General features: G+C 43.4%; 1 protein-coding gene across 1 annotated transcript in view; it reads left to right on the top strand.

Moving 5' to 3' along the window:
• The window catches only part of LOC135523386 (histone acetyltransferase KAT6B-like), a 105,222-nt gene that overhangs the window by 5,375 nt on the left and 79,446 nt on the right, over nt 1-20,401 (top strand). Inside the window, exon 3 of the mRNA XM_064950024.1 lies at nt 16,255-16,363. Within this exon, the coding sequence (XP_064806096.1) occupies nt 16,255-16,363 (109 nt within the window). The remainder of the gene's footprint in view (nt 1-16,254; nt 16,364-20,401) is intronic.

Genomic DNA, 20,401 nt, shown 5'->3' with positions numbered 1-20,401 from the left:
TCAGGCACATGCCCATTCATCAGATGGACACACTTTCTCTCCCAGACTCCCACATGCATGTGTGTTTGAACACACACACAATCATCTCACTCCCCTTCTTGGCTTCCATGGCAACACCCACGGGAACCTTTCCCCAATAGAATCTTTCCCCCACGGGAACTACACCTGTTGGCATTCTCACAAACAATTGCAACACTGTTTCAATAATAAACTCAGCAAAAAAAGAAACATCCCTTTTTCAGGACACTGTCTTTCAAAGATAATTTGTAAAACTCCAAATAACTTCACAGGTCTTCATTGTAAAGGGTTTAAACACTGTTTTCCATGCTTGTTCGATTAACCATAAACAATTAATGAACATGCATCTGTGGAACGGTCGTTAAGACACTAACAGCTTACAGACTAGGCAATTAAGGTCACAGTTATGAAAACTTAGGACACTAAAGAGGCCTTCTACGGACTCTAAAAAAAACACCAAAAGAAAGATGCCCAGGGTCCCTGCGCATCTGCGTGAACGATTGCATAAATGTCCGTACTGAGAGACGCCTAAGACAGCGCTACAGGGAGACAGGACGGACAGCTGATCATCCTCTCAGTGGCAGACCAGTAAAAACACCTGCACAGGATCGGTACTTCCAAACATCACACCTGCGGGACAGGTACAGGATGGCAACCACTGCCCGAGTTACACCAGGAACACACAATCCCTCCATCATTGCTCAGACTGTCCACAATAGGCTTGGAGAGGCTGGACTGAGGACTTGTCGGCCTGTTGTAAGGCAGTTCCTCACCAGACATCACCGGCAACAACGTCGCCTATGGGCACAAACCCACTGTCTCAGGACCAGACAGGACTGGCAAAAAGTGCTCTTCACTGACGAGTCGCGGTTTTGTCTCACCAAGGCTGATGGTCGGATTCGCGTTTATCGTCGAAGGAATGAGCGTTACACCGAGGTCTGTACTCTGGAGCGGGATCAATTTGGAGGTGGAGGGTCCGTCATGGTCTGGGTCGGTGTGTCACAGCATCATCGGACTGAGCTTGTTGTCATTGCAACCAATCTCAATGCTGTGCGTTACAAGGAAGCCATCCTCCTCCTCCATGTGGTACCCTTCCTGCAGGCTCATCCTGACATGACCCTCCAGCATGACAATGCCACCAGGCATACTGCTCGTTCTGTGCGTGATTTCCTGCATGACAGGAATGTCAATGTTCTGCCATGGCCAGCGAAGACCCCGGATCTCAATACCGTTTAGCACGTCTGGGCTAGAGGTCGACAATTCATTGGAATAGTCTATTTAATTAGGGCCGTTTTCATAACAATCGGAAATCTGTATTTTTGGATGCCAATTAGAAAAATATATTAATTTTTGAATACCTTTTTAACACATTCTTATTTTCAATGACTGCCTAGGAACAGTGGGTTAATATTAACCAGGTGAAATTGTCGCTTCTCTTGCGTTCATTGCACGCAGAGTCAGGGTATATGCAACAGTTTGGCCAACTAATTTGCCAGAACAACATTGAACATTGAAGGTTGTACAATGTAACAAGAATATTTAGACTTGTGGATGCCACCCGTTTAGATAAAATACCGAATGGTTCCGTATTTCACTGAAATAATAAACGTTTTGTTTTCGAAATGATAGTTTGACCATATTAATGACCAAAGGCTCATATTTCTGTGTGTGATGTTATAATTAAGTCTATGATTTGATAGAGCAGTCTGAGCGATGGTAGGCAGCAGCAGGCTCGTATGCATCCATTCAACCAGCACTTTCATGCATTTTGCCAGCAGCTTCACAAGTACAGCGCGGTTTATTACTTCAAGCCTCTCCGCCTAATGGCTGGTGCAACTGATGTGAAATGGCTAGCTAGTTAGCGGGTGCGCGCTAATAGCGTTTCAAACATCACTCGCTCTGAGACTTGGAGTAGTTATTCCCCTTGCTCTGCAAGGGCCGCGGCTTTTGTGGAGCGATGGGTAACGCTGCTTACAGTGTGTCTGTCGACGTGTTCCTGGTTCGAGGTCAGGTAGGAGCGAGGAGAGGGACGGAAGCCATACTGTTACACTGGCAATACTAAAGTGCCTATAAGAACATCCCAATAGTCAAATGTATATGAAATACAAACGATATAGAGAGACAGTCCTATAAATACTATATTAACTACAACGTAAAACCTCTTACCTTTGGAATACTGACGTCTCATGTTAAAAGGAACCATCAACTTTCATATGTTCTCATGTTCTGAGCGAGGAACTCAAACGTTAGCTTTTTTTACATGGCACATATTGCACTTTTACTTCTCCAACACTATGTTTTTGCATTATTTAAACCAAATTGAACAAGTTTCATTATTTGAGGCTAAATTGATTTTTATTGATGTATTATATTAAGTTAAAATAAGTGTTCATTCAGTATTGTTGTAATTGTCATTATTACAAATAAATAAAAATCGGCCGAAATAATCGGTATCGGCGGTGAAAAATCATCATCCGTTGACCTCTAGTCTGGACCCTGTTGGATCGGAGGGTGAGGGCTATGGCCAATCCCACCAGAAATGTCTGGGAACTTGCATGTGCCTTAGTGGAAGAGTGGGGTAACATCTCACAGCAAGAACTTTCAAATCTGGTGCAGTCCATGAGGAGGAGATGCACTGCAGTACTTAATGCAGCTGGTGGCCACACCAGATACCGATGTCTGTGGAACTTGTTCAGTTCATGTCTCAGTTGTTGAATCTTGTTAAGTTTACTGAAAATAAACGCAGTGACCGTGAGAGGATGTTTCTTTTTTTGATGAGTTTATGTTGAACTTTTCTCACAGCTCTGGTATATAACGCTTTTTTGAGGCCTTTCTCACAATTCATTCTGTGGCAGCACAATTACCAAACAATAGTGAGGTTCTTGATCATATCTTTGATCATGACACGGGTGAGGAGGAGAGAAAGTCCTTGTTAAACTTTGACACAAAATAGTCTGTGATAAATAGCACAATATGAGTATTTGTTATAGTAAAAATATTCCATACATTACGCTTTTGTTTTACTCAAAAACGAGTTGTGTGAGCTGTGGTCAATGAGGCCTACAGGCCATACACAGCAAATAGAAGTTCAAAACTTGTAATGTTCACAAGAACTTAAGTCGATTTTAAAAGATCTAACAACATTTGGTGATAATATGGATTCATAATCAGCTATAATGGGGTGGCCATTTTAGGAACACAGAATTAATTAACATGAAACAAACACAACAGGAGGGTAAAAAAATGGAAGAGAACTTCACGGTGAAGGCCAAAGCATTGCAAGTGTACCATTTTCTGGTGCTTTGAACAACCTGACGATGTGTTGCTAAGTAGGGTCTTCACACACACCCACTAGATGTGCCTGATATGAGACAAGCTGAAGGAAAGAGAACCCCCATCAACTTAGGTTAGGGAGTAACAACAAACCAAACAGGGGAGAGACAGGACAATACTTCGTTTAACAACTTAGAGTAAGAACTAAACAGCTGTGTGTATCTTTTACAACATTTCTCATGCCATCTCCAGCACTGACCCAGCAGCCGTGACCCAGCAGCCATAGCCCTTCACACTCGTACCTGTATAAGTGTTTTAAAATGGCAGATTTTGGACATTGACAAGCGGCTAAATATAAACTCGGTGGCTGTACAGTAACATGCTACACGACGTCAGAGGGTCTCCGCTTCACAGCTCTGAATGGGTTGTGACTGACAGACGGTCTGAACTGGAGCACCTCGCGCCACAAGTTGACCCATCCCTGCCTCGAATTGGACAACTCTTGCACCTTTTTTTTGGTTGTCTGAGTGAGGGAAATACTGTAAATTAAGAGGATTTGATTAGACCTTAATGTATTTTGAAAGATGAGACGTTGAAGATTCTAAGAAATATCGCTTTGGTGTCATACAAGTAAGCAAAAACACCTGTGAGACCAAACGTGCACTTCACATATCAATGTCATAAAACTCATGTAATGTACAGAGTCAACGTGTATGATCTCTGTGTTTTGATGTACAGTTACATGATGACATGGTGTCATACCCTGGGTTGTCCTGTACAGAATGAGCCAATGTTTGTTCTATTTTGAAGCAAATTTGCCACGGACCAAGCATCTCAATGCACAAATGACTCCATTCTTTGCGGACCTAAAGTACGATCGGCTTCTCTGAATTCTCTACTGAAAGCCTAACACTGTAAGATGGTATTTTATCATTTAGCAAGCCATGTTGTAATAGAACAAGCTTTCAGATGATGCCCACCTGACCCAGATTGCGATTCATAATGGACCGTTTCTGGATTGCGTAATCAACAGTGGGGATGCAGGGTTGTGTTGCTAACTGAACAGCTACAAGTGTCTTCGCTCTAGTTCCTCAACAGCACAGTGAGGCCAGCTCAAAAAAAGCACCTTATAGTTGAAGACTCTTTTTATGAGTCATAAAAGTGCTTTGAAATGACTTAGGAACTGTGGACACTTTTGAAGAAGTGTGTGTGGCCACTTGGAAACACCAGTTAGTCCTCTACTCAAACCATTGTCATTACATTTTAGTAATTTAGCAGACACTCTTATCCAGAGTGACTTACACTTTGTCCCCCATCTTTAAGGTGAATGCACTATCTAGGTGGACAACATCACAGGTTTAGTAAGTACATTTTTTCCTCTTTAGTAGCGATCACCAAAGTCCGGGAGGGGGCAATTGTGTTAAATAGCGTGTGTAAAGGGGTTAAATACCCTGTGAAGTCCCAGGTGCAACACACTGGCTGACGAGGTGACTCCAATCAGTGTGCACCCCATGCTAATGAGAGAACCGTAACACCTCCCCCATTTTTTTAAGACAATTAAATCTTTTTTATTTGACCTTTTTTATTTAACTAGGCAAGTCAGTTACGAACAAATTCTTATTTTCAATGATGGCCTATGAATAGTGGGTTAACTAACTTGCCTGTTCATGGGCAGAACGACAGATTTGTACCTTATCAGCTCGGGGATTTGAACTTGCAACCTTCCAGTTACTTGCCCAACACTAACCACTAGGCTACCCTGCCGCCCCAAATCTATTTGTTGGACCAGTTTGCTCACAACCAAAAATAAATAAATCACTCCCAATAACATGGCTAACCGGGATCCCTGGACTGTCCCGGGAATATAAAATGATGACCTGAGGAAATGACGTGTTCCCCATTATGTCTAATACATGCACAGTAGCAGATAAACACAATTTATTAAGGAAACGGTCTGTCTTTTCAGAAAGTGGGTCGGGTTAAAAGTAGGATTTTGTTTAGACCTTGTGTGCAATTTACCAATAAAGTAATCTCATCCTAATTTTTCTATTTCAATTTAGGACACAGAGAAGACTGTCCTTTCTCTCATGGTGGTAATGACAAACTGCTGGATACGAAGAACCAGGTTTCTGCCGATTTCTTGTCTTTGGGCACTATAGAAAAAGTTTAAATCCTTGCTGTAGGTGACTTCTGGATTGCTTTTTGCATAGGGATAACAAAACATATCTGCAAGGACTTGAGATTTCTCAAGAGTGAGTAAATGTAGCAACTCTTTCATGAAGGCAATTCTTGAAATTGCTCGAGTAGTACGAGAGTCTTTTCAAACCTCGAGGGCCTTGACCTCGTGAACCACGCCACCGATCAAAAAGACATGCTTTGTTCTCTTGCAAATTCAACAGAAGTTCAACTTTTTTTCTCATTATTTACAGAACTGCTATTTACAGAACTACTCTGGGACCAACTCATAAGCCCAAAGGATAGCAGCTTTAACCAGTGTCATTAGCTAAAGTGACATACACTTTCTGAGCTTTTACCACAAGGAGCAGTCAACAGATATCTCATGGCTATTTTAGAGATGTGGCAATCCGCTTAAACAGAGTACAATATACGTCCACCTCCTTCCTCGTTGAAAAACAGTACAAGTCAGCTGTTCCGACCAAGATCTAACTCTTTTAACGGTGCAGGAAGGCATGACTGCATTCAAAATGCTTCAATCTTTATCTCTTTTAATGGAAGGGAATGCTCACGTGCAGCCAGAGAACGTTCATCTTGTACTAGTGTTGCTTTGGTGGCCTCCCAATTCTATCTGGTTTTTAAACAAATGACCCGCTCCAACTCCAATCTTCGTTGTGCCCATTTAGCCTTTTGTTCTATCTCAGATGCACATCTACAGGTTGTACTCGACTACCCGTAGGGTACGAGCTGTTATTTCCTTTTTGTATATTTTATCCAGTTTTCCCCACAAATGCTCGCATATCAAAGTGTGAGTGTTTTCCACTGTTTTTCACCAATCTTAGAACGCTTCTGAGTGGTTGTCAGTGACAAACTCTTCCACAAAAGTGCCTTTTGCACACTCCTATCTGGGCACAGTAGAGCTTCAGAGTAGGTGACTTAGAGTGACTACCATACTCCTGGTAAACAAGATCCTGGATGAGACCCCATTTTGTTACGTTCCCGAACAAGAACTCAAAAAAATCGTCACTCAGAACAAAAATGGAACTTTTTTATAAATGAACCACTGACAACCAGAATGAAACAGGTGGGATTTTAAAATTGGTTCTGGAAAGCAGGGTCTTACAAACACCCACCATGGACACCGACTAGATTTGCTTGATATCAGACAAGCTAAAGGAAAAGAGAACCCCCGCCAACTTAAGTTAGAGAGTAAAAATAAACGTGTAGCAAACCAAACGGGGGAGGGACAAGATAAACGGCTTTAACAACTTAGAGGAAGGGCTGAACAGCTCTTCCAACATATCTCATGCCATCTCAAGCACTGGCCCAGCAACCCTTAATAAATATCACCTGCTTTCAGCACAATGTGCACCCCATGCCAACATGCATACAGTAAACCATTCTAGATTGCAATTTCCACTATTGGAAACATTATCTACCCTTCAGTTTCATTATGAATATCAGGAAATGACACCCTCGACTGCAGTGACAAGTTTCGGTGTCTGGTCAGACCCAAGTCAAACTGAAATGTTAAGACACTGTCGTCCTGTAATAAAAAGCATATTATTGATTAAAAAAAAAAGAAAAATAGTAATCTCTTCTAATTTGAAATGTCTAGGCCCGTCTCCTTTTGTAGACTTACAATAACACTCTGCTCTCATGCTATTTTGGTGGTGACATCACTAAGCTCTTCTAGTTCACTGTGCATTTCAAAAGGATGACCTTGCAGTTAGCGAGTAACAACTCATAACTAGTGGGTATAGGAAATGAGAAAGTCTTGGAAAAGAACATTCTTGGGTGAAAGTTTATTAGATTCTAAAGTGTTTGGCAGGAACAAAGGCAAGGAATGAGATTGTTTTTTTTCACTCCCCTCACTGTTATGTAACCTCTTCTTCAGTGCAGCTCTGCCTGGCTTCTAGAACAGCAGCAGTGTTCTAATAGAACCGCAACACCCCCCTTTGCGGAACACAACTGTGTCTCTTTCAAGCACTCTAATTTCCTGTAATGTACTTCATTTGGAAGCCGCTAGTCAATCAGCGGAATCTTCTTCAGCTGTCTTTTTTTTAGTCTGTTATTTTTCAAATAAGATCCACTAACTTTTTTAAATTCTTTTGGTGTAATCACCAGTCACAAGCTTTTCCCTGCTGTAAAACATCTCCGATGACCAGCCCAGTCTGTACCAGGCTTGACTTTAAATTGTTAGCCACAGAATGCACTGCACTTGTTATATCATCTTAGGCTCATATATATCAGGTTACCTGTGATGTAAACGCTCTAAAAAGGCTCATAGAAATCACTTTTTAGGTAACCTGAGCATATCTCTAGCTAGTCCCTGAGACAGGTCAACTAAGATCTATCCTTATTGTAACAATGCCTTTATTTTTCATGTGGTCCCATTGGCCAATGGTTTAGCTACAGCTTTTCATTGTGGTACCTATTTCACTATAGGGGGCGGCAGGGTAGCCTAGTGGTTAGAGCATTGGACTAGTAACTGAAAGGTTGCAAGTTCAAATCCCTGAGCTGACAAGGTACAAAATCTGTCGTTCTGCCCCTGAACAGGCAGTTAACCCACTGTTCCTAGGCCTTCATTGAAAATAAGAATTTGTTCTTAACTGACTTGCCTAGTAAAATAAAGGAAAAATAAAAAAAATAGCATCCCTGCAGATGAATATTTGTCCTAAACACCTAGGCCTTTCACATCTAGTTAAATCTTACAGCTTTTCATTGTGGTAACTATTTCACAGTAATATCCCTGCAGATGAATATTTGTCCTAAAACACCTAGGCCTTTCACATCTAGTTAAATCTTACAGCTTTTCATTGTGGTAACTATTTCACAGTAATATCCCTGCAGATGAATATTTGTCCTAAAACACCTAGGCCTTTCACATCTAGTTAAATCTTACAGCTTTTCATTGTGGTAACTATTTCACAGTAATATCCCTGCAGATGAATATTTGTCCTAAAACACCTAGGCCTTTCACATCTAGTTAAATCTTACAGCTTTTCATTGTGGTAACTATTTCACTATAACATCCCTGCAGATGAATATTTGTCCTAAAACACCTAGGCCTTTCACATCTAGTTAAATCTTACAGCTTTTCATTGTGGTAACTATTTCACTATAACATCCCTGCAGATGAATATTTGTCCTAAAACACCTAGGCCTTTCACATCTAGTTAAATCTTACAGCTTTTCATTGTGGTAACTATTTCACTATAACATCCCTGCAGATGAATATTTGTCCTAAAACACCTAGGCCTTTCACATCTAGTTAAATCTTACAGCTTTTCATTGTGGTAACTATTTCACAGTAATATCCCTGCAGATGAATATTTGTCCTAAAACACCTAGGCCTTTCACATCTAGTTAAATCTTAATTTTTCAGCTTTGGGGGATACAGCGGATGTAAAGTAGCCTGTTTGTGAATGATTTATTGTGATCAAGTGCAGAAGAAGCAGCCTATTTAGATACTTACTAGAGTTTGAACAGTTCTGCTGATTTGGAAGTAGTTTAAACAGAAATGCTCCAAACACCTATGGCCTTTAACACGAAGTTGAATCTTCATTTGCAGCTTTGGTGGAAATGGTAGTTTTGTGATGGGATATACAGTTGAAGTCAGAAGTTTACATAAACCTTAGTCAAATACATTTAAACTCACTTTTTCACAATGCCTGACATTTAATTATAGTAGAAATACCCTCTCTTAAGGTCAGTTAGGATCACCACTTTATTTTAATAATGTGAAATGTCAGAATAATAGTAGAGAGAATTATCTATTTCAGCTTTTATTTCATTCACCACATTCCCAGTGGGTCAGAAGTTTACATACACTCAATTTGTATTTGGTAGTATTGCCTTTAAAATGTTTAACTTGGGTCAAATGTTTCAGGTAGCCTTCCACAAGCTTCTCACAATAAGTTGGGTGAATTTTGGCCCATTCCTCTAGACAGAGCTGGTGTAACGGAGTCAGGTTTGTAGGTCTCATTGCTTGCACACGCTCTTTCAGTCCTGCCCACAAATGTTCTATAGGGTTGAGGTCAGGGCTTTGTGATGGCCACTCCAATACCCTGACGTTGTTGTCCTTAAGCCATTTTGCCACAACTTTGGAAGTATGCTTGTGGTCATTGTCCATTTGGAAGACCCATTTGCGACCAAGCTTTAACTTCCTGACTGATGTCTTGAGATGTTGCTTCATTATATCCACATTTTCCTCTCTCTTGATGCCATCTATTTTGTGAAGTGCACCAGTCCCTCCTGCAACAAAGCACCCCCACAACATGATGCTGCCACCCCTGTGCTTCACGGTTGGGATGGTGTTCTTCAGCTTGCAAGCATCCCCCTTTTTCCGACAAACATAAATATTGTCATTGTGGCCAAATAGTTCTATTTTTCTTTCATCAGACCAGAGGACATTTTTCCAAAAAGTATTATCTTTGTCCCCATGTGCAGTTGCAAACCGTAGTCTGGCTTTTTTTATGACGGTTTTGGTTCATTGTTGAGCGGACTTTCAGGCTATGTTGATATAGGACTCGTTTTACTGTGGATATAGATACTTTTGTACCCGTATCCTCCAGCATCTTCACAAGGTCCTTTGCTGTTGTTCTGGGATTGATTTGCACCAAAGTATGTTCATCTCTAGGAGACAGAACGCATCTCCTTCCTGAGAGGTATGACGGCTGTGTGGTCCCATGGTGTTTATACTTGCGTACTATTGTTTGTACAGATGAACGCGTTACCTTCAGGCGTTTGGAAATTCGCTCACAAGGATGAACCAGACCTGTGGAGGTCTACAATTTGTTTTCTGAGATCTTGGCTGATTTATTTTGATTTTCCCGTGATGTCAAGCAAAGAGGCACTGAGTTAGTGTATGCAAACCTCTGACCCACTGGAATTGTGATACAGTGAAATAATCTGTCTGTAAACAATTGTTGGAAAAACTACTTGTGTGATGCACAAATTAGATGTCCTAACCGACTTGCCAAAACAATAGTTTGTTAACAAGACATTTGTGGAGTGGTTGTAAAACGGGTTTTAATGACACCAACCTAAGTGTATGTAAACCTCCGACTTCAACTGTATTGTGATCAAATGCAAATGTCCAACCTATTTAGTCTAGATGGGCCTACGTACTAGAGACCGACAGCCCTCCTGATTTGAAGTAGTTTAAAGGACAGAGCTTGAAAAACCAACTGTTTGATAGAGCAACTTCCTGTTTCTACTTTCTGTGACCCATTGTTCACAATGACACAATGCCCATCTAGCCAAGGTTGTGAGTTCAGTTCCCGTGGTGATCGATACTCTTACTAAATATGCACTCCCTGTACCAGACTGTAAGTCACTTTGGATGAGTGGCATATCCGCCAAGTGGCACATTTAAGCAATAAAACCCGAGGAGATGCGGTATATGGCCAATATTCCACCACTACCACACTACTACACTACTACACTACCACACTACCACACTACCACACTACTACACTACCACACTACCACACTACCACACTACTACACTACTACACTACCACACTACTACACTACTACACTACCACACTACCACACTACTACACTACTACACTACCACACTACCACACTACTACACTACTACACTACCACACTACCACACTACCACACTACCACACTACCACACTACTACACTACCACACTACCACACTACTATACTGCACAGTACCACCACTCTCTGTGGTCACATGGACAGGCCTACCAGACAGACATGATGTTCAATCCACGTTGCGCCATGCCTGAACAGAGTGCCTGGACACAGCCCTTAGCCGTGGTATATTGGCCATATATCACAACCCTGTATCATTGCCTGTATCCGCTACGGAGCCACAGTCAAACGACCACCCCTCATCACTGTCAAACGCTCCCTAAAACACTTCTGTGAGCAGGCCTTCCTAATCGACCTGGCCCGGGTATCCTGGAAGGACATTGACCTCATCCCGTCAGTTGAGGATGCCTGGTCATTCTTTAAAAGTAACTTCCTCACCATTTTAGATAAGCATGCTCCGTTCAAAAAATGCAGAACCAAGAACAGATACAGCCCTTGGTTCACTCCAGACCTGACTGCCCTCGACCAGCACAAAAACATCCTGTGGCGGACTGCAATAGCATCGAATAGTCCCCGCAATATGCAACTGTTCAGGGAAGTCAGGAACCAATACACGCAGTCAGCCAGGAAAGCTAAGGCCAGCTTCTTCAGGCAGAAGTTTGCATCCTGTAGCTCCAACTCCAAAAAGTTCTGGGACACTGTGAAGTCCATGGAGAACAAGAGCACCTCCTCCCAGCTGCCCACTGCACTGAGGCTAGGTAACACGGTCACCACCGATAAATCCATGATTATCGAAAACTTCAACAAGCATTTCTCAACGGCTGGCCATGCCTTCCGCCTGGCTACGCCAACATCGGCCAACAGCTCCGCCCCCACCGCAGCTTCTCGCCCAAGCCCTTCCAGGTTCTCCTTTACCCAAATCCAGATAGCAGATGTTCTGAAAGAGCTGCAAAACCTGGACCCGTACAAATCAGCTGGGCTTGACAATCTGGACCCTCTATTTCTGAAACTATCCGCCGCCATTGTCGCAACCCCTATTACCAGCCTGTTCAACCTCTCTCTCATATCGTCTGAGATCCCCAAGGATTGGAAAGCTGCCGCAGGGGAGACACCCTGGACCCAAACTGTTACAGACCTATATCCATCCTGCCCTGCCTATCTAAGGTCTTCGAAAGCCAAGTCAACAAACAGGTCACTGACCATCTCGAATCCCACCGTACCTTCTCCACTGTGCAATCTGGTTTCCGAGCCGGTCACGGGTGCACCTCAGCCACACTCAAGGTACTAAACGATATCATAACCGCCATCGATAAAAGACAGTACTGTGCAGCCGTCTTCATCGACCTTGCCAAGGCTTTCGACTTTGTCAATCACCATATTCTTATCGGCAGACTCAGTAGCCTCGGTTTTTCGGATGACTGCCTTGCCTGGTTCACCAATTACTTTGCAGACAGAGTTCAGTGTGTCAAATCGGAGGGCATGCTGTCCGGTCCTCTGGCAGTCTCTATGGGGGTGCCACAGGGTTCAATTCTCGGGCCGACTCTTTTCTCTGTATATATCAATGATGTTGCTCTTGCTGCGGGCGATATCCCTGATCCACCTCTACGCAGACGACACCATTCTATATACTTCTGGCCCGTCCTTGGACACTGTGCTATCTAACCTCCAAACGAGCTTCAATGCCATACAACACTCCTTCCGTGGCCTCCAACTGCTCTTAAACGCTAGTAAAACCAAATGCATGCTTTTCAACCGATCGCTGCCTGCACCCGCGTGCCCGACGAGCATCACCACCCTGGATGGTTCTGACCTTGAATATGTGGACACCTATAAGTACCTAGGTGTCTGGCTAGACTGTAAACTCTCCTTCCAGACTCATATCAAACATCTCCAATCGAAAATCAAATCAAGAGTCGGCTTTCTATTCCGCAACAAAGCCTCCTTCACTCACGCCGCCAAACTTACCCTAGTAAAACTGACTATCCTACCGATCCTCGACTTCGGCGATGTCATCTACAAAATTGCCTCCAACACTCTACTCAGCAAACTGGATGCAGTTTATCACAGTGCCATCCGTTTTGTCACTAAAGCACCTTATACCACCCACCACTGCGACCTGTATGCTCTAGTCGGCTGGCCCTCGCTACATATTCGTCGCCAGACCCACTGGCTCCAGGTCATCTACAAGTCCATGCTAGGTAAAGCTCCGCCTTATCTCAGTTCACTGGTCACGATGGCAACACCCATCCGTAGCACGCGCTCCAGCAGGTGTATCTCACTGATCATCCCTAAAGCCAACACCTCATTTGGCCGCCTTTCGTTCCAGTACTCTGCTGCCTGTGACTGGAACGAATTGCAAAAATCCCTGAAGTTGGAGACTTATCTCCCTCACCAACTTCAAACATGTGCTATCTGAGCAGCTAACCGATCGCTGCAGCTGTACATAGTCTATTGGTAAATAACCCACCCATTTTCACCTACCTCATCCCCACACAGTTTTTATTTATTTACTTTTCTGCTCTTTTGCACACCAATATCTCTACCTGTGTTGACCATCTGATCATTTATCACTCCAGTGCTAATCTGCAAGGTTGTAATTATTCGCCTACCTCCTCATGCCTTTTGCACACAATGTATATAGACTCGCCTTTTTTGTACTGTGTTATTGACTTGTTAATTGTTTACTCCATGTGTAACTCTGTGTTGTCTGCTCACACTGCTAAGCTTTATCTTGGCCAGGTCGCAGTTGCAAATGAGAACTTGTTCTCAACTAGCCTACCTGGTTAAATAAAGGTGAAATAAAAAATAAAATAAAAAAACCCCCGAGGTGCCTTATTGCTGTTATAAACTGGTTACCAATGTAATTAGGACAAAATAATTACAAATGGTCATACTGTCTGATATTCCACGGCTGTCAGACAATCGGCTGTTCAACCACCCAGTTTATAATATCCTATACTCTGTTCAACTATAATAGTTTGTTGAAGAGCTGATGAAAGTGTGGTGTAGCCTATCCTACAAGAACGAAGCACCTGGTTAAATAAAGGTGAAATATAAAATAAAAAATAAAAAATCAGCACTATTGCATTCATTCAAGATACCGGGGCGGCAGGGTAGCCTAGTGGTTAGAGTGTTGGACGAGTAACCGAAAGGTTGCAAGTTCGAATCCCCGAGCTGACAAGGTACAAATCTGTCGTTCTACCCCTGAACAGGCAGTTAACCCACTGTTCCTAGGCTGTCATTGAAAATAAGAATTTGTTCTTAACTGACTTGCCCAGTAAAATAAAGGTAAAATAAATAAAAAAACATAGACTGAGGCTGATATTTAGGGTTGGGCAGTATGCAGATGTTAATACCGTTTTCAGTAGCATACCGGGGTATACGGTATTACCAGAAATGCACAAAACAGGGCTCTATCTAAAAATATGTTATTCAAAGTTTTTGGGGACGCACAAAACAATTCCGGCAACAGGGATCTTGATCCAGGAGGTGCCATTTGGCAAACTCCAAGCTGACTGTCAAGTGCCTTTTACTGAGGAGTGGCCTCCGTCTGACCACTCTACCACAAAGGCCTGATTGGTGGAGTGCTGCAGAGATGGTTGTCCTTCTGGAAGGTTCTCCCGTCTCCACAGAGGAACTCTGGAGCTCTGTCAGAGTGACCATCTGGTTCCTGGTCACCTCCCCGACCAAGTTCCTTCTCTCCTGATTGCTCTCGGAAGAGTCTTGGTGATTCCAAACTTCTTCCATATAAGAATGATGGAGGCCACTGTGTTCTTCGGTACCTTCAATGCTGCAGAAATGTTTTGGTACCCTTCCCCAGATCTGTGCCTTGACACAATTCTTTCTCAGAGCTCTACGGACAATTCCTTCGACCTCATGGCTTGGTTTTTGCTCTGATATTCACTGTCAACTGTGGGACCTTTTATATAGACCGGTGTGTGCCTTTCCAAATCATGTCCAATCAATTGAATTTTCTACAGGTGGACTCCAAGTTGTAGAAACATCAAGGATGATCAGTGGAAACAGGATGCACCTGAGCTCAATTTCACGTCAAATACTTTTTCGTTTATTATTTACATTTTTAATAAATTTGCAAACTTTTCTAAAACTGTTTTAGCTTTGTTATTATGGGGTATTATGTGTAGATTGAGATGGTATTTAATATATTTTAGAATAAGACTGAAAAAGCCAACGAGTATGAATACTTTCTGAATGCACTGTATTGAGGGAAAGAGTGACTAGGCAACAGGATAGATGATAAACAGTAGCAGCAGTGTATGTGATCAGTCAAAAGGCTCAATGCAGATAGTCCGGGTAGCTATTGGTTAACTATTTAACAAACTATTTAGCAATCTTATGGCTTCGGGGTAGAAACTGTTCAAGGTCTTGTTGGTTCCAGACTGCTTGCTGTGCGGAGAGTCTCTATAACTTGGGTGGCTGGAGACTGACAATTTTTAGGGCCTTCCTCTGACACCCCCCTGTTACAGAGGTCCTGGACTCTTTGCAGTGAGAGAGAGATACAGAGCCATAATATAACATGTCTCTTTGGGAAACGTTTGTGCGGTTTACTGTTTTTCACTTTTTGTTTATCTATTTGTAAAAACGTTTCCCACGCCAATAAAGCATCCTGTCTCACTGTAGTGTAAAGCTTTCTTAATCGCCTTTTTCAGATGACCACATCCCCCTTTCAGATTGAATGGATGAAGGCCAATCTTTTACATATATTACGGTAGAGTACCTCTTGTACAAAGAGTACACGGAAAGGATGGGTTTTAAGGCAAAATCTGCAGCACCTTACAGTACTGAGGGCTTATGATGACTTTATTTGCATCCATTAGAACGTTGTTTTGCTTTCATATGAATGAATACAGATATTATTTACAGCATATCATGCTTCTCCTCGTCCATTTTGACACTTTCTAACTGACCCCCATCCCAAAGTGCACTTTGTTTCTCTCCCCAGCTATGCTTTTGGCCCCATCCCAACATGCAATATACATTTTATATTTTAGTAAATTAGCAAACGCTCTTATCCAGAGAGACTTACCAGTAGTGAGTTCATCATTTTGTTTGTACTGGTCCCACGTAGGAGTTGAACCCACAACCCTGGCATTTCAAGCGCCGTGCTCTACCACATGGGACCATGCAGTTTCTGTTTCTCTGCCCAGCTACGCGCTGACCCCATCCCAATATGCAGTTTCTGTTTCTCTCCCCAGCTACGCGCTGACCCCATCCCAATATGCAGTTTCTGTTTGGGAACGAAAGAGTCCAATCGGGACAAGAGGTCAGAGGAGCTTCTGTCCTGTGCAGACTGTGGAAGCAGCGGTAAGTTCATACCCTTTTTACACTACTGAGCTGAAGTGGACCGAGCGGTACTGGACTTGACCTAGATACAGATCCACCCTATCTCAGTTACCTAGAAAGCATCGGTCCACTTTACAAGAAGTACATGTTTTGAGATCTCACTACCTGGCAGTCAGACTACACAGAATAACTGATGTAAATCACCTTGCATCCCACATAACTATGCTACTCGTAATGTAATCAAGCTTAGTGATTTTATTCTGTGCCTTATCTTACTCTGATTTCCTTCAACAAACTGGCCATATCCTAATCGGTCTGTGCACTAATAGTACTACACACTATTTATAATTTACTATTTAGTTCAAATGTAACTAAATCAACACAACATCGCCAAGCTTATTTAATCTTTTTTAACCTGTTTCTCCTCTGGGGAAGTTCCCGGTGCTTGGAAGGCAGACACGGTGCGTCCTTTATTTGAAGGCCGTGATTGGGAGTCCCATGGCCCAGCGTCGTCCGGGTTCGGCCGGTGTAGGCTCTCATTGTAAATCAGAATTTATTCTTAACTGACTTGCCTAGTTAAATAAATAAAATACGATCAGCTTGATCTCCCCTTAACTATTATAGGCCAATTTCTATCTTGCCCTGTTTATCAAAACTTGTCAACAATCAACTGACTGGTTTTCTTGATGTCTATAGTATTCTTTCTGGTATGCAATCTGGATTCTGCTCAGGTTAATGTCACTGCAACCTTAAAGGTCCTAAATTATGTCATTGCCCTTGATTCTAAGCAGTGTATTTTTATTGACTTGGCCAAAGCTTTTGATATGGTAGACCATTCCATTCTTGTGGGTCAGCTAAGGAGTATTGCTGAGGGGTCATTGGCCTGGTTTGATAATGACCGCTCTCAAGAGTGCAGTGTATTAAGTCAGAACATCTGCTGTCTTAGCCACTGCTGTCACCAAGGGTGTACCCCAAGGCTCCATCCTAGGCCCCATGTTCTTCTCAACATAGCTCAGGCAGTAGGAAGCTCTCTCATCCATTTATGTGCAGATGATAGTCTTATACTCAGCTGGCCCCTCCCTGTATTTTGTGTCAAATGCTCTACAACAAAGCATTCTTAGTGTCCAACAAGCTTTCTGCCCTTAACCTTGTTTTGAATACCTCCTACCTCATGTGGTTTGGTAAGAAGAATGCCTCTCTCCCCACAGGTGTGATTACTACCTCGCTGAGAGTTTAGAGCTTGAGGTAGTCAACTCATACAAGTAATTGGGAGTATGGCTAGACGGTACACTGTCCTTCTCTCAGCACATATCCAAGCTGTAGCCTAAGGTTAAATCTAGACTTGGTTTCCTCTATTGTAATCGCTCCTCTCACCCCAGCTGCCAAACGAACCATGATTCAGATGACCATCCTACCCATGCTAGATTTATAGATCGGCAGGCAAGGGTGCTCTCTAGCGACGAGATGTTCTTCACCATTCGGCCATCAGATTTGGCAACAATGCTACTTATAGGACACATCACTGCACTCTATACTCCTCTGTAAACTGGACATCTCTGTATACCTGTAGACCCACTTGTTTATGCTTATTTATAAAACCTTCTTTGGCCTCACTCCCCCCTATTTGAGATATCTACTGCAGCCCTCATCCTCCACATACAACACCCGTTCTGCCAGTCACATTCTGTTAAAGGTCCCCAAAGCACATACATCCCTAGGGCGCTCCTCTTTTCAGTTCGCTGTAGCTAGCGACTGGAACGAGCTGCAACAAACACTCAAACTGGACAGTTTTACCTCAATCTCTTCATTCAAAGACTCAATCATGGACACACTTACTGACACTTGTGGCTGCTTTGCGTGATGTATTGTTGTCTCTACCTTTTTGCCCTTTGTGCTGTTGTCTGTGCCTAACAATGTTTGTGCCATGTTTGTGGTGCTGCCATGTTGTTGTCATGTGCTGCTGTGGTGCTGCCATGTTGTTTTCATGTGCTGCTGCCGTGCTGTGGTGCTGCCATGTTGTCATGTGCTGCTGTGTTGCTGCCATGTTGTCATGTGCTGCTGCCGTGCTGTGGTGCTGCCATGTTCTTGTCATGTGCTGCTGCCATGTTGTCATGTGCTGCTGCCGTGCTGTGTTGCTGCCATGTTGTTGTCATGTGCTGCTGCCATGTTGTGTTGCTGCCGTGTTGTTGTCATGTGCTGCTGCCGTGCTGTGGTGCTGTTGTCATGTGCTGCTGTGTTGCTGCCATGTTGTCATGTGCTGCTGCCATGCTGTGGTGCTGCCATGTTCTTGTCATGTGCTGCTGCCATGTTGTCATGTGCTGCTGCCGTGCTGTGTTGCTGCCATGTTGTTGTCATGTGCTGCTGCCATGTTGTGTTGCTGCCGTGTTGTTGTCATGTGCTGCTGCCGTGCTGTGGTGCTGCCATGTTGTTGTCATGTGCTGCTGTGGTGCTGCCATGTTGTCATGTGCTGTTGCCGTGCTGTGGTGCTGCCATGCTGTGTTGCTGCCTTGTTATTGTCATGTGCTGTTGCCGTGCTGTGGTGCTGCCATGTTGTGTTGCTGCCGTGTTGTTGTCATGTGCTGCTGCCGTGCTGTGGTGCTGCCATGTTGTCATGTGCTGCTGTGTTGCTGCCATGTTGTCATGTGCTGCTGCCGTGCTGTGGTGCTGCCATGTTCTTGTCATGTGCTGCTGCCATGTTGTCATGTGCTGCTGCCGTGCTGTGTTGCTGCCATGTTGTTGTCATGTGCTGCTGCCATGTTGTGTTGCTGCCGTGTTGTTGTCATGTGCTGCTGCCATGTTGTTGTCATGTGCTGCTGTGGTGCTGCCATGTTGTCATGTGCTGTTGCCGTGCTGTGGTGCTGCCATGCTGTGTTGCTGCCTTGTTATTGTCATGTGCTGCTGCCATGCTGTGGTGCTGCCATGTTGTTGTCATGTGCTGCTGCCGTGCTGTGGTGCTGCCATGTTGTCATGTGTTGCTGTCATGCTGTGTTCTTTTGGGTATCTCTTGATGTCGTGTTCCGGTGTCTCTCTTGTCGTGATGTGTGTGTTGTCCTCTTTTTATTTTGTATTTTTTTCACCCCCATCCCCACAGGAGGCCCTTTGCCTTCTGGTAGGCCGTCATTGTAAATAAGAATTTGTTCTTAACTGACTTGCCCAGTTTTACTAAATAAACATACTAGGCCCCTCCCATACTGAGAATAGGTCATCCATTACACCTTATCACATTACCCCTTCTCATTATCAGCTGTTGTCAAGAACACGTGGGTCTGAAAAGATGATTCTCTTCCTCAATGGCATGCAGGGAATTCTACTAGGTCAAATGAGTATGACATCCTGGCATTTATCACATACTGGAATATATATCTTTTTCTTTTTTTCTCACATACTATAAAGCCTATTTGGGCATACCCAGTCAGCCTATTACTTAGAACGCAAGTACTGCAAACCTGGACTCAGTCACTGTCTGAATCCCAAACTGCACCCTGTGTCCTATGGGTCCTGGTCAAAAGTAGTGCACTATATAGGGAAATAGGGTGCCTCATTTGGGATGAAGCCACAGAATGACAGGAGGAATCCCTCTGGGGGTCCAAACCTCCACAAAACAACGTAGCCTGACTGAGCCAGGTTGTATGTAGCTAGCAGAGGTGGTTTCAAGGTCAATCTGCAATTTGTGAGTCTGTGGTTTAAACAGTGAGATGGGGGGGGGGGGGGGGTATACCCTGAGATGGTAGCAACTCTAGTGTTGTTGGGGCCGACACCATATTCCACCTGTAGCATGATGTTCTCCTGCTTTAGGCTTAAACCCTTCTTCTTTAAGAACGTATTAGAGGAACGTAGTTAAAATTGGATAGTTGAGGGATCAAAATCACTACCAACCCGTGATGGACTGAGGAAGGTAGATTCTGCGTAAGTGCCATTTTTAAATTATTATTACTTTTTTTTTTTTAAATCACCCAAGTCGTTGAGTAAATGGAGCTCGTAGCTCTCAGAATCGGAATGCACCAGCACTCTGAGAACACGCCAGGCAGCGATAAGAGCGGGCAAGGGGATCAAAGGTCA

This window comes from Oncorhynchus masou, chromosome 31 (genome assembly GCF_036934945.1).
Source record: "Oncorhynchus masou masou isolate Uvic2021 chromosome 31, UVic_Omas_1.1, whole genome shotgun sequence".
Taxonomy (NCBI): domain Eukaryota; kingdom Metazoa; phylum Chordata; class Actinopteri; order Salmoniformes; family Salmonidae; genus Oncorhynchus; species Oncorhynchus masou.
Note: the sequence above shows the minus strand (reverse complement) of the source record. Positions and strands in the feature narration are given on the sequence as shown.